The sequence below is a fragment of the Schistocerca gregaria genome, chromosome 2, assembly GCF_023897955.1.
Source record: "Schistocerca gregaria isolate iqSchGreg1 chromosome 2, iqSchGreg1.2, whole genome shotgun sequence".
NCBI lineage: Eukaryota > Metazoa > Arthropoda > Insecta > Orthoptera > Acrididae > Schistocerca > Schistocerca gregaria.
The window spans coordinates 882,114,021-882,130,296 of record NC_064921.1 but is presented as its reverse complement, the minus strand read 5'-3'; the positions used below and the strand labels follow the sequence as shown (position 1 = coordinate 882,130,296).

At 36.0% G+C, this 16,276-nt stretch overlaps 1 protein-coding gene across 1 annotated transcript in view; it reads right to left on the bottom strand.

Annotated features, from left to right (window-relative positions):
• Nucleotides 1–16,276, bottom strand: part of LOC126335299 (GPI transamidase component PIG-T) — a 119,688-nt gene that overhangs the window by 17,411 nt on the left and 86,001 nt on the right. Inside the window, exons 7-8 of the mRNA XM_049998404.1 lie at nt 8,313–8,465; nt 4,045–4,291 (exon numbers count right to left, since the gene is read on the bottom strand). Of these exons, the coding sequence (XP_049854361.1) occupies nt 4,045–4,291; nt 8,313–8,465 (400 nt within the window). The remainder of the gene's footprint in view (nt 1–4,044; nt 4,292–8,312; nt 8,466–16,276) is intronic.

Sequence of the window (16,276 nt, the reverse complement as noted above, 5' to 3'; positions counted from 1 at the left end):
AAGTTTTGCAGAACTGCACCAGCCACAATAGCATTCCCACATTTGTTTTGTTTATGCTGCATTGTTTTAGCATGAATTCAGAAACATTTATTCCAGACACTGCATGTATGCACTATTATCCATCTGGTAGCAATATGGGCAATATGGCCTTCGGTTCCTAAGTGGGGTCGAAACACAAAGTCATAAGATGTTTGGAGAGGGCACATCTACCAACTCCAACAAGCAACCCATCACAATGTCCATTTTCAAATCCTGCAGCAACTCTACTATTGTCTCAAATGTGTGCATCAAGCATGGAACCCGGCCAACAGATTAACAATGTTGAAAATCTTCACATCTGTGTACTGATAGAAAATATATTCTTCGAATTTCTGTATGGTTTTGTTTGTGCCCCAGGAGGACAAAGTATGTACACAATCTATGGCACCTATGACATTCAGGAATCCACCAATTTAATAGAATTTCCTTTTGCTCCTTGATATATGCTCTTGGTTCTGTGGCATTGACACATACAGTCGCTTTTAGACAATTAAGCTGTTTATCACATTGTTAAAAGCTCTTTCAGCAGTAGTACGACAACTGTTAATGAGATCCCCTGCTACGATTTGATAAGTACCAGTGTGGAAGATTCACTGCAGCCTAGGAGACAAAGAATTATGCTGCAGTAACGCCTCCAGCATACCAAGCACAGACTCACAAGATTCCTTATGAAACTCAAACTGCTCTTTGAAATCACTGTCACTATACTTTGCAAATGGGTATCTCTCCATTAGAGCCCTCATTCTTGGGATGTCTACCTCTTCCTCCCTCACAATATATTCATCATAGTCCAGATATTCCACAGAATCCAGTATATAACATATAGAAACCAAAGAACACACTTTAATCTCTAACTTTACTCCACACTGAAACTTCCTGGCAGATTAAAACTGTGTGCCCGACCGAGATTCGAACTCAGGACCTTTGCCTTTCGCGGGCAAGTGCTCAACCTCCACACTGATGTAATTCTTTTTAAAATTGACAATCACAGACACCTACATCCTCACTCAAATGATGTTATTTCAAAAACCTGCTTTATTTCTCAATGTTGTATAAACACATCTACAGCAAATGCAATACAGTAGTATGCTGTGCTCATTTCATTCACAACATGCACTAGTAAATTAAAAAAAAAACTAATTAATTAAAAAAATCAACTGGATTTAAGTCCAACATTATTTCATACAAATGATACTTCTCTGCCATGAATCTGAGTTTGCCTGTAACAGTGTGTGATAAGTTTGCCTGTAACAGAGTCTGTGATACATGTAATAGTCATGTAGTCTCTTAAAGTCCTAAAGCTATGAAGATACGGCAGTTATAAGATTAGAGTTTAGTTCTCAATCAATACTGTGTTGATCAATAAATGATGTGTTATTAGTTTCCACTATTTTAAGTGACCTTTTCGATGGGCAAAGGTACTCATAATTTTTGCTAGTTGTCTCACCAAGATCATGAGGAGCCTTTATTTTGGCTGAAAGACTACCTGTGGCTCATAACTAGAAAATTCTTCCTGGATTACAGAATTTGATAATCTGATTAAGAGGGGTGTAGGTGGCTGAATATCAAAAGTCAGTTCAAAAGATTGTCATCTTTTTCATTTGATTAAAAGATGAGATCTGCATGGAATATAAAGTGGTGACCAAATCTGTTACATTCACATTTGTATCTTATTTAGAATACAGTTGGTATTACTACTACTTGAATTTGAAATATGGTTTAGAGAGGGTTCAATGGGTGGCTGTGCTTAAATGGACAATGTTATTTCAAAGATTTTGCTCACTCACATCAGTATCGCTGGAATACATACCAGTCTACATTATGTCATAATGCAAACTGAGAGAAGTATGGCGGGTCTCAAGTTCCTTTATATGTTATGAAGTAATCAAACCAGAACACACTAGTCTCTCTAAATGCGAACACTTTAGGTTAGGCTTTATGTGACTGTTACTGACATCTACTGAAGCAACAAGTTTAATTACCAGTCACAATTTATTTTATGTCCACTATGTGTTTTGTAGGTTTAAACCTCCCAGATCAAGAGCATTTGTGTGAATTAATTTCACTTGTATTTGCTGTGTTTAAACTTTGGGGTAACATGTTGCACTGTTTGTAGAGGTCTTTGATTCCAAAAATTAACAAAAATGTAAATGTAAAAGTAAAAATAACTCAAGTGGTTACCAGCTTCTTTTCTGTGATACTGTATGTGGTGTACTACAGTAGAGAAAGGAGCCTATGACCACTGGAAGTTATTTTAATTTTATAATTTTTGTTCATCTTTACAATGAAAGACCTTCGAAAAACTAAAAAAGCATTTCATTTCTTTCTTCTGGAACTAGACAGTGCCAGAAGTTAGTCCCAAAATTGTAAACACAACTGATTTGCTTGGCTGTTTTAATCAGATTTGTCACTGATGTTCTCCACATCTCTCTTTGACTGCTCTGATGTGGCACGGCATGGAACAGGCTATCAGAACTGCCAAGGAGATATGTGAGGAACATCAGCAACACACTCCACTAAAAAATGAAGCAAGTCGTCTGTCATGGATGTAAAAATGAAATTAAATATGACAAGACCATTACTGTGGTACAACTGTCCGAGTTTCTGGGGCACCATAATTAAGTAGTTTATCAGAATAAAGATGTCAGAAAACTTAATAAATAGGGATGGTGGTTTCAATTTAAATAATGATTGAAGTCTGACACTCAATTTATAAAAATCTCACCGACAATCAGATTCACCAGAGTTGGAAGATGCTGAGAGAATTTGCATTTCACAGAATATTACAGTGAAAAACTAAAGAGCATGAAAGGGGCAAAGTTGGTATCAGGAATCGTACTCAGCTACAAATGGTAGCACCAGACCCACAACAGTTGAAATCCAGCCAGTGAGTACATGTAACCGTAAGAACTACGGTAGCTGAAGAAGATGGCTGAAGCACGCTATTAATCAATCACATCAAGAAAACCTGAGCAATCAGATTATGATAATTATGTTACTGGCGAGTGTTACTAACTGTAGTTTCTTCAAATATGCAGATTAATCTGAAAATAGAATGAATGTATTCTGATAATTGTAGTGAAAATAATCCATAGATTATTGTTTATCAGACTGGACGCACATTCAGGTCTGTAAAAGACATGTTACTACATGTGCTCAAATGGTGGATACTTTGTCACTACAAAGGAATATTGTAATGATTAACATACAACCGTTGCCAATGATTTGGAAAATGCAATGGAGAAACTTCGAAAAAATAGTTTAGAATATACTGTTAATAAATAGGAAATCTTACATTTACAAGGAAACATTTAAATCTGGACAGCCACTGGGAACCGACTGCATGTTACTGTTAACCTTTGTCTACAAACTGATCAAGCGTACCCTCTCCCAGAACAGTAATCATTCCTCCCGCGACATCCAATCTCTTTCATATATATATATTAAAAACAAAGATTCCAAGACTTACCAAGCGGGAAAGCGCCGGCAGACAGGCACATGAACAAAACACACAAACACACACACAGAATTACAAGCTTTCGCAACTGGCAGTTGCTTCGTCAGGAAAGAGGGAAGGAGAGGGAAAAATGAAAGGATGTGGGTTTTAAGGGAGAGGGTAAGGAGTCATTCCAATCCCGGGAGCGGAAAGACTTCCCCTAGGGGAAAAAAAGGGACAGGTGTACACTCGCACACACACACCCACACACATATCCATCCACCATATATATATATATATATATATATATATATATATATATATGAATTAATCAATCACTTTCCATTTCTTCAGGACATTCTCATACATAAACATATTTGCATACAAAATAATTCAAGTTCACTATGCTAAAAGTGCAAAGAACATTTCTAACTTGTTTGCAGGAAAATTGCTTTACATTATTACTCAGAATTCATGAAACAGTATCACTAATATCAGGTAACAACAAAGCTAGCAGATAGAAAACCTTTATGTGAAGTCAAAGGCATTAAAAAACAACTTTACTGTACCTGGCAGAAATGAGTGACACATCCTGTGGAAGAGCAGTGTAGCTTCTTGCCAGGGGTAACATAGCTGTAATTATTGCAGCCCCAACGTAAAATCCATGGTTTGCATCTGGAGGGTATTCCTGCCACTTCAGGAATACATACTCAAATTCTATAGAAATCTCTGTTACAGAACGTTGTGGCAGGCGGATCAAGATCTCCAGGTAATAGGAGCGTGCTCGCTCCATGCCAGGGACGTACTTCTTCAGTACTGTAACAGATAACAACTTGTTCCTGACAGCCAAATCTAATCAAAGTTCTTATATGATATGATCATGTCATATAGTAATGGTAGAAATACTTTATCTATTAAAAAAAAACTCGAGTAAATACATAAATCTAAAAAACATCTAAGTTACAAATTAAAAAATGAAAAATCGAGGATGAAGGTAAGAAAAGGACACTTGCTACTCACCATGTAGTGGAGATGCTGAGTCACAGAAAGGCACAACAAAAAGTGTGTCAGAAAGTGAGTTTTTGGCCAACAAGGCCTTCGCAAAAAAAACACACACACACACACACACACACACACACACACACACACACACACACACACACACACACACACACAGTCTGGCCTCAGCAGCAAGAGTATGTGTTCTCGCACGCACCCCCTGCCACCACTTGGTGAGTATATTTTATTTATTAAATCTTTCCTTATTTAAAGTCTGTCGTAACTGCTTACACAAGTACCTTATTAATCAGTTCAATTTACAACTAGCATCCTGTTTGTTGCTGCACTTTTTAATCTAATTACCTTCTTTGTTTTAAATACCAACATAATTTCACATATACCAAATTATACATTTCTTCTTATTTCCCTCTTACTGACCTGAAAGCCAAAGCTGCTCATCTGTGTAAATAAATCAAAATGAGACCAAGAAAAATACTCCATCTCCAGGTGACAAAATGTACAGATGTTGATTCATCATTAAATTTTATATATGTCCTCTGGGAGAACTCTAAAGAAATTGATGTGGTAGGACAGAACTGTCAGATACAAATCTATTGCACAGTCAAAATAATCCTTAATTTAGAAAACAATTCTTATTAACTCTTTCCTCTCTATACAAGTAAAAATTAAAATCCTTTTATTAAGTTGGCTCAAAATGTTTGTGGAAAATCATTTTGACTATGCTTAAAGTTGACGAAAAAATTTTTATACTGTTCATCAATTGACTGAAATTAATGTGTATAGAATATTGGACTGAAAATCTACAGTGAAGTAGGAAGCAAAAACACAATATTTGGTCCAATTAAAAGAAGGGCCCAGAATATTTTGCTAGAGAAATGTCAGTATCTGGTGGACTCATTCACGTGTGATGTATTTTTGTGACTTCTTGAGACAGATACTATCTATAACAGAAATATATTAATATTGGCTAGTTATCATTAGCTGTATACTTGAATAATGATTGCGTTTTGTCACAGATTTTTTTAAAAGTCATCTTCACTTGGATAGAATGATTTAGAATATAAATATGTCACGAGAGGGAGGAGGGGGGAAGGGGGGGGGGAATCACAGTTCTCTGCAGTGGCTGTTTTTATTTGTTAGCTTAGTGGTATCCTCATACTATTAATTATCTTTTTATACTAAACAAAATTATGATGTTAAGTATTTGGAATTTGGTCTACTGTTCTACATTTTCATAACACAAAGAATTTGGCAAAATTTATTTGGATGAAAAATACATATAAAAATTATCATTTGTTAATTGTGAATAACTGTTAAAATATTTACTCAAAACATTATTAATTTACATGAATAAAAACATTTGTTTATCACCTGAAAATACAAGTACTTGCAAATAACAAAAAAATGATCTCCAAATACAGCTATTGTCCCAATTCTTTATTGTTTATGAAACAAATGTACCTTTTGTAGTTTTTAAAACCATCCTTTTTCAAACATCTCTTCAGAATATTTGTTTGATTTTTGAAGATTTTTCATTGTAACTTACAAAACAATATGTTCCATGCATACCAAAGAGGGTAACAGTTAATTACATCTCTTGAACATTACCTAAAAGCAATGGGGTAACATTGCAAGACTTTTAAATTATGATCATATTCAGCAAAAATTGAGAAATAATCAATTCATTTCTAGTTTTTAGTGAATAACTTCATTGTGGTTCCATATCAACTACCACCCCGCCCCTCCACCTCAAATACCTTTCAAAATAAAAATTAATGATAAATGTCTTTTTCTATCATAACTTGATTTGAAACTCTTCAGCTAATTTTTTCCACATTTCTGTGGTTATCATATGTCTGAACTTGGTTTTAAGTCTCCCTTGATGTACAGATGAGTTATTTATTTTTAAATGGCAGATAAACTGTGATGGAATAGTTTCATGTTCTTCCTTTGGTGCAGGAAGGTGAGAGAAACCTTCAAATCGTCTCTTGCCACTCTCTTGAATTGAAGTTTCTAGTGTGCTGCAATATTTATGGAGACAGTCCGCTGGATTTTGCATAGCACTAATAATCCACAGGACACATTTTTTTGACTTGGAGTATATCCAGAGCTTCACAACGTGTTATGTACTCTTACGTACTCAAACTCAGTGTCTCTTATGAATTTATTCAATCTCAAACATCTACGTATCTGCATAGATAATCTCAGACAGGGGAAAATTAATTCATCTTGTAATGCAAGGCATACTCAGAGTTAGTCCCAAAGCACTTTCAGTTAATTTAAAATGACTTTCGACATCCAGAAACACTCCACAAAGTGTTCTATTTTTGTATAGTTTAGTGATGCCCTTCATCGAGTCCTTACTTTGTTCATTCTAGTGTTACTGATAAGACCGCTTGGAAATGACCCATTTTTATGTTGTATTTGTTACCCTGCAAGTCAACTAAGCTGAGCTCAACTATAAGGTTAGTCTGAACACTGGAGTGCTTTAGGAGACATTGTTATATTGGATGTAGCTTTCCCTTGCCTTTCTCTGACCTCTGAAACGATTCTTCTAGAAATTATAGGGAGACCTATATTTTAACATAGATTCTGAAGCACAGTGCGACCTGATGTGGCATTTTTCTCATTGCTAGGGGGGAATAAGCAATAAATGATAGACAAAATCTAGGACCAACTGGGGATTGAGCCCTAGACATTTAGCTTTGTAGTCTGAAACTTAACCCACTAAACCACAGAGACACAGTCCTGTACCAATCATTAATAACTTATTCATCAAACAGAAACTGGTTGGTTGGTTGGAGGTTGGAGAAGGGACCGAACTACGCGGTCATCAGATCCTCCGACCTGAGATTAACTGAAGCCGATAAAATCCCACATTAAAAGAGAGAACTACAACATCCATAAAATGATAAACTATTGGTAGGGAAGGAAGAAAAGGAACGGAAGATGATGAGAGGGAAAGGAAGTGACTAATGACAGGGGCATGAAGGAAGAAGCAAAGGAGACAAGACAAACAGAAACGGTGCAGAGTCAAATGAAAAAACGCTGGTTATGTGAGAGGGAGTTCTGTTTCAGAAGTAACCAGAGAAAATGCAGTTGTATTCTACATTGTTCATTATTTTAGTTATGAATAACAAATAAAAGCCCAAAAATCAATTTTTTGAATGATCTATTTATTCTAATAACCATCTAGATTTGTTAAAATACTGCCTATCACTGGCGCCATAAACATACCATGTACAGAAAAATCAAAATCCTTTTTTAGATTGCCCTGTGCAAGTATGAAGCTATAAATGAATATATATTTGAAACTAAATTCATCATTAAGTTGAAATACACAGAGCAGCCAAAGCACTTTTTTCACCAAATGATTTACTGTGATGAAAACAACATAGGGTAAACATAAATTTTTATTTTCCCAATATATGATGAAGCACAGCCTCCGAAAGATCTGTGCAACACAGCGATGTCATGTAATTCTTTCTTTCTTTGAGCTGCTCAACCTGTCTTCTTCTCACAATGAGCAACGCTCAGAGTTTCCCCATCTTCCTCCATTCTGGATTGTGACATTACATGGAGAACTATGTCAACATATGTGTTGGAGAAACAATATTGCCAGTTCCAGTAAACTTTGTATTTCAAGATAGGTGTGTAATCTAAATCCTGAAGCCTTGCTACTTTTGTGAAATATCATTGTATTGCAGAAACAAATATAGCTATACAGTTCATTTTGGAAATTATTAGCACACAAAAAAGATTAAAATTGAATTTACACTGTGATTTGTTTTGAATTGATTTTGGCTCTGTAGCTTACCTGGTTCAATTTTCCTACCCTGAGATGTTATTTTGAGTGTATGGAGGTAAACTGGTATAAACCATGGTATATTCTCCATATAAACTACATCTATTTCTTTCCAATGTGTGTTGTGAATCCTTGTGACAATGCCACCACGTTCCTGGCCATAGCCTAAAAAGTGAAAAGAAGTTATTTAGAAAAAAACAGAAGACGCCACTCAAAAAATGAAACATTTCACAGTAAAGTATAGACAAAACAAATGATCTTGTTTATATGGTTCCTTATACTTTGAGTACGCAATAACTCTCTAAGAAACAAATACATTCTTACACAGCATGTTTCAAAAATTTAAGCATGAATGACATCAGTCAAGGAAATGAAAAGTGTCAGCCATCAGTCAGTAGATTTTTGTATATTTCTTATGAAAACAAAGCCCTAAGCTATCACTGGTGTTGTGCATGATCATCATCATATGAGAAGTATCTAAATAAATGAAGTGTGACATTTTAGTGTTGTGCAGATAATAATAAAGGACTTATTATTAAAGATACAGTACTGAGCAAAATCAATATATTATGTTAATGGAAGTTGCATGACCGGTGGCAAACACACACACACACACACACACACACACACACACACAGGCAGAGAGAGAGAGAGAGAGAGAGAGAGAGAGAGAGAGAGAGAGAGAGAGAGAGAGAGAGAGAGAGAGAGAGAGTGTTTTACCCAAAAATATTCTTTAAAGTGCATATTTCATTCCTGGATTCACTTTTACAACTAATTTCTCTATTACTGTTTAACTGCAGTGTGAATAAGGAATGTCAGCTTCCTTAATTGATTAAAGCAAATCATGGGATGGTTTCTTTGTAAATTCCTGCAATGAGAGAAACATTCAATGATTTTGAAAGTAAGACATTGTCAACCGACCTGAGTAAAAACCCTAAGAGATTTTGGTTGTATGTAAAATCAGTAAGTGGGTCAAAATCATCTACATTCTCTCAGTGGCCTCACTGGCACTGAAACATGGCCAAAATACTGAATTCGGTCTTCCGAAGTTGTTTCATGGGGAAAGATCTTAACACTGTCCCTCCTTTCAATCATTGTACAAACATCAAAACGGTAGATATTGAGATAACCAATCGTGGAACTGAAAAGCAGCTACAATCGCTTAGTAGTAGAACGGCTTCAGGACCAGATGAGATACCTGTAAGATTCTATAAAGATTATGCAAAAGAACTTGCTCCCCTTCAAGCAGTAATTTATCATAGATCGCTTGAGCAACAGACGGTACCTAACAACTAGAAAAAAGTGCAGGTCATTCTTGTTTTTAAGATAGCCTTAAGACAGATCCACATAATTACAGACCTATATCGTTGACGTCAACCTGTTGTAGAATTATGGAACATGTTTTATGTTCAAGATTATGAGATTTTTTGGAAAATTAACATCTCCTCTACAAAAATCAACATGGATTCCACAAACAGAGATCCTGTGAAACTCGGCTTCCTCTGTTCCTCCACGAGATCCACAGCACAGTGGACAATGGCACTCAGGCTGATGCAGTGTTCCTTGACTTCAGTAAGGCATTTGACACCTCCCCACATTGCCATTTACTGAAAAAAAAATACGAGCTTACGGAGTATTGGAGCACATCTGTGATTGGATTCAAGACTTTCTTGCTGATAGAACTCAACACGTCGCTCTTAATGGAACTAAATCAACAGATGTAGAGGTAATATCCGGAGTACCAATGGGAAGTGTGATAGGACCACTGATGTTTACAAATGTATAGAAGATCTAGTAGAAAACTTTGGATGCTCTTTAAGGCTATTCACAGAGGATGCAGTTGTCTATACCAAAGTAGCAATGCAAGAAGATGGTAACAATTTGCAGAACGACCTGCAGAGAATTGATGAATGGTGCAGACTCTGGCAGTTGACCCTGAATGTAAATAAATGTAACATATTGTGCATACATAAGAAAAGAAATCCACTACTGTACAGCTACACTATTGATGACAAACAGCTGGAGACAGGGTCTGCCATAAAATATCCAGGCGTAACTATCCAGAGCGACCTAAGTGGAATGACCATATAAAACAGATACGGGGAAAAACAGACGCCAGACTCAGATTCAACAGAAGAATCTTAAGAAAATGTAACTCATCCATGAAAGAAGTGGCTAATGAGGCACTTGTTCATCCAATGCTGGAGTATTGTTTATCTGTCTGGGATCCCTATCAGGTAGGACTGATAGAGGAGATAGAGAAGATCCAATGAAGAGTGGCGCATTTTGTCATGCAATTGTTTAGCTGGTGAGAGAGCATTAAGGAGATGCTAAACAAACTCCACTGGCAGACGTTACAAGAGAGGTGTTGTGAATCACGGAGAGATTTACTACAGAAATTTCGGGAGAGCATTTTTCAGGAGGAGTCTGACAACATATTACTTCCCCCACATACATCTCGCATACTAACCACAAGGAGAAAGTTCGAGAAATTAGAGCCAATAGAGAGGCTTACTGACAATCATTCTTCCCAAGCACTATTCGCAAGTGGAACAGGGTTGGAGGGTTCAGATAGTGGTACCGAAAGTACCCTCCGCCACACACCATTAGGTAGCTTGCAGAGTATTTTGTAAAAGTAGAAATGTCACAGCTGAAAAAATTCCAACCCAAGCGAGTTGTTGTTGTTTAATAACTTCATCATTAATAGGTCATATAGGCCGTATTTTCTATCCTCTCTCATTCACAGCTGAAATTAGATGATAAGCTGGGGTTCTCTGCCAAATTTTCAATGAAATTGAGCAGTGTGAACATGTGTCAGCACTTGATTGGTGATACTGTTCAATTTGAAATAATATCCTCAACAATATGTCTATTAGCTATATAGCCTATAAAAAAAGACCACCACTGGGGGCCGAACTGCGCAATAACACTGGGTTCGGTGTGGGGACAGGGTGGGGTGGCTGGACTGCTGTGGCCTATTATGGGGTTGTGAATCATTGAGGGCTACAGCGGGACAAAGCCTCTCCGTCGTTTCCAGGTCCCCGGTTCAATACACAATACAATACACACAAGCTTTACCCAACATATCTCAGATTGTAGCTTTAGATGTCTACAACTGGTTCATTCTGTCATTTCAGACAAGCAAAAATTAATTGCTAGCACCACAGATAGACATGAGTGGTCACATATTCTCTGGGAACCAGCTGGATCACAAGTCACAATGGAGTCAACACACAGATGAACTAATCAAGACTCCTAGTTCCGCATGTCTCACCTTTAGAAGTTTCTCATTCTGTTCACCTAAAGATGAAAGTGTTGGCATACTTTGCATATTTTCTCTCTTTATTGTATTCTGGGACTGCCACCCCCTCCCCCAAAAGGAAGTTTTAATCAACACAAAATCACGCAGTAGCTGATCATCTTGCAGAAGCCTTTTAAAGGATCTCAGAATTCTCACATTCATTTCACAATGTATTTATTCCCTAATTGTTTGTGTTACCAACATTATAAATCAGCTTTAGCTGAACTTTGGGGTACACAAGTGCAATACAAGGCACAATATTTTTATGTAGACTTTTTATCCTGTGGTTTAGACAGAAGTTACATGCTTGGGTGCAAAGGTATTCAACAAGCTTTAGTCTAATGCAATGTTACAGATTGGGAATCCCAATCAGTTTTAAAGAAAATTAAAAACATACCTCATTAGCTGCTCTCCCTATGAATCATTTGAATATCAAGATTTAAGGACTGTTCTAGTAACTACATAGGAAGTAGCATTGTTTAGTGTAAAGCTACATTCCAAATAGTAATGCACTGTAAAGAGCACTCAGAATCTGCAACTGTTGGTAACTTTTTTCTTTGAAAAATATCAATATAATGAAGTAAATGAACAAATGCTCAAAATATAAACATTGTTTTCAAACTACAGAAAAGGGCCATATGAATAATATCCTAAAGTAGTAGTCAAGCTCACTTTAAGATCTGTTCAAAAAACTGGGGATTTTAATTACACCATGTGAGTACCTTTACTAATCAGATGTACAAATAAAAAATGGCATTCATAACTACTGCACTAACAGTTCTCTCCACAACCTTGACACAAGATCTAAACTGAACTTACATTTACTATGAAAGAATGAACATAAAAGTCACAAAAGGGAATAAAACCATACAATAAATTACCCAACGAAAGTCAAGAGATTACTAAAACAAACTTATTTAAAGAGGTGGTTAAAAAATACCTGCTAAGCAATACATTCTATAAAGTAAAGGATTACTTAGATAACACAGTGTGAGTTTAGCAAAAAATGTAATACAAATAAACAACAACAATAACAAAATTACCACTTCGTGGAACACGTTCAACACAACTTTTTTTGTTTTGTTTTTTCGTTTTCTGGAAAAACTTACTCCCACAGCTATGCAATGTATAATACCTTACCCTGTTTCTGATTTCAACATCTCACTCATTTTGGAAGGGTTCTGACCCAGTTTTTAGAGCTAGTAAATGGTAACATGCAGCACACAAAACAGAAACCAAACATTGTCGCTATAGTCCTACAGTCAGGTGATTATGAAACAATGTGTATATATTCTATGAAGTGTTTGCAGTGACTTAGTTAGAAATGAAGGAGCAATGTAGCAATAGTCTTTTACAGTGATAAACAACTTTTTGGCCAAACAGTATTGTACATTAGACATCAACTGAATGAGATAGCACTGTTTTAAACAGACTAGTCTTGTATTCAGAAGTGTGCAGACTTCAGTCATCATTCAGCAATCCTGATTTAAGTTTTCCATGGTTTCCCTGAAATGCTTCAGCAAATGCTGGGATGGTTCCTATGATAATGCCACAGCCGATTATCTGTCCCATCCTTGGCAAACTAGACCTGTAACTGTGTTGTTGTTGTTGTGGTCTTCAGACCGAAGACTGGTTTGATGCAGCTGTCCATGCTACTCCATCCTGTGTGAGTCTCTCTGCCTCTGAGTAACTACTACAACCTACATCTTTCTGAATCTGCTTACTATATTCATCTCTTGGTCTCCGCCTATGATTTTTGCCTCATGTACGTCCCTCCACTACTAAATTGGTGATGCCTTGATGTCTCAGGATAAGTCCTATCAACCAATCCTTTCTCTTGGTCAAGTCGTACCATAAATTTCCTATCACTCCCATTCCATGCAGTACTTTCTCATTAGTTACATGATCAACCCATCTAATCTTCAGCAATCTTCTGCAGAATCGCAGTTCCAAAGCTCCTATTCTACTTTCATCTAAACTGTTTATTGTCCATGTTTCATTTCCATACATGGCTACAATCCAGACAAATACCTTCAGAACTTCCTAACACTTAAGTCTAAATTTAACGTTAACAAATTTCTTACCATTGCCAGCCTACATTTTATATCCTCTGCTGTAAGTATATGAATGCCTGTATACACGAATTATGTTAATTTCATTGTTCTTAGAGTGTAGTACTATGACATGTCTAATGCCATTGTAAAAGTAATCTTTCAATGAATAGAACTACTACTGCTGCTGCTACTACTACTACTACTACTACTACTACTACTGCTACTACTACAAAACTAACAACAACAGCCATCTTGTATAAATAAGACGACAGCAGCTTCTTTCAAAGTAGCAGTTTTCTAATGTGCTTGATTAAATTTATGTCCCATAAATATGAATTGTATTAAGTAGTGTAGTCAAAGTTCACTGTTAATACAGCATACAACCTACATTTCAATTATTAGCTTTTCATACGTTAATGTATATCTTGATTTGTTCCACCTCCCTGAAAGTTCTTGAGACTGGCGACAAAATGAATGATGATGAAGTGCAATGGAAGACATTAAGAGTTTTCAGACAAAAGTTTTTTTTACCACATTTTCTTAGATTCAATACAAGAAACAGATGTGTTAGAGAAATAACAGAAACAAATATATTCGAGAGGGATGCAGAAAGCAGTGGAAGCTATGCAATGGAAAATCAAATAGACTGTCCACAAAAGCAAAACTAAAGAGAATAATAAAAGTGAGGAAGCAAAAAGAGAAAATAAGAACAGAAATGATGACAATGGGAAGCAGGCATAACAAGGAAGGGTGACATGTGTATGCTAGGATGGAGAGAGAGGGCTATTAGGTGACATTCAGCAGAGATTTCAGTTTTCCCTAGTTATGGGTACCTTCTGAATAATCACTCTGCAAGTAAGTGGTCAATCATGTTGAAGTCATTGAAATCACTGAAAAACTGGATTTTTGTTACACTCACTTTCTGAAAATGTGTTACCAAACTGAATGTGCCCAGGTTTCTTAAAAATAAAGATTTTTGCCTTCACTTCAAAATGTTACAGTCTTCCTTAGTTCTCATCTAAGAATAATATCAATTGCAATAACCACAAGGGCTCATAATGTAGGTAAACTCAAACATCAAACAAATGTTAAAGCGACAAGTGGAGTGCCTGCAATGCAACTGTAATTATTGCTTTAAATTTAATAACAAAAGAAAAAAATAATAATAATAGAAATGTGTCACAGTATCTTGATGGCAAAATTGAATATAAAAGGCTGATAAGGTCAGTTAGTTCTTACACTAGTTTTGAATGTTAGTTGGATAAAACATACCCCTATTTTAATAACAAAAGAATTTCCATGTTTGTTACTTCATGGGTTGTTACTGAAATTCTTTTATTCTGCTTTTACTTTCTTTGTTAATGCTACAACAGTTAAGTCTCTAATGATACAAGTGGAAACCTAGTGCTTTTACTTGGCTAATAATTTCCAGTGGTGTTAACTTTTTACTACAAAAATGCATTTCACTAGTACAGGTCCCACATCCCCCTCGCCACTATTTTTAAGGCATGTAAGGGGAGGGGCAATGTGTTACTTTATAGACACAGCACAATTCACTGAGATCAGCTACTTGCAAAATATTTAATGCAATATAATGGAAAATGATGGTGCTTTCTGCTAAAGTAAAAGCTATTTTAACACAAGCTTTGGGTGCAGTTAATAGCCCTGAAGACAAATACAGCTAAAATGGTATGAGGGAAGGCAGCAAATCACAGAGAACAAATGTAACAAGCAATTATTTGTGGCAAAGAGTAATGTCAATATAAGTATAAGGGGACAGACCTCTGCTCGCCAAATAGAGGAGACCTACTGCTGCCCGATTGCTCAAAAAATCAGTGTTGAGAAATCTGAGTCTGTTTTAGCTCTGACAGATGATATTGCTGCCCTTCTGCACAAAGCTGTCCACTGCTCAATGCTTCCTCTATTTGGCAAATATCGATCAATCGTCTTATATTTATTATCATCCATCTTGAATTTTCCACAATTTTTTTCCCTTTTGGAGATACTGTAGACACTTACTTTGTGAACATTCAGCTCAACAATGACATTTTTACAAAGATCAAACAAGCTTTGAAGGACTAAAATTTTTAATAGTGCTGGGACAAGAATCATGAGAAAATTATCAAAGCTTTACTGTACTACTATTTCATAGCTATGTCATAATGCTAAACTGTCTCAGACCATATTCAATAATGCTAAACTGTCTCAGACCACATTCAATATCTTGGGATAATACAGCAGAGTTTAAGAATGAAACTGAGATTTGTTGGTTAACTATTTGTATTTCACCGAAGAAATTTTTCTAAGGGTTTCTTAGCAGTACTGTTTTGGCCAACTATGTAGTTCATAATGGCATTTTAATAATACATTATTACAAAGATTTAAGACCTTGTGCTATATTGCACTATAGCAAAATAATGTTCTTTGAAGACTCCTGTATTTCTGTGATTTCCCTACGTGGTATCCATGGAATATTATTCATGTAACATAATGTTATTAGCATTTGTTTTCATCAGTCAATAAATGTTATGAAGTCAATAATTGAAATATAAGATTTGGCTGACTTTGACCAAGTTCTACATCTTTTTAAAGGCTGGTACTATAACACTGCCAAAAGCATC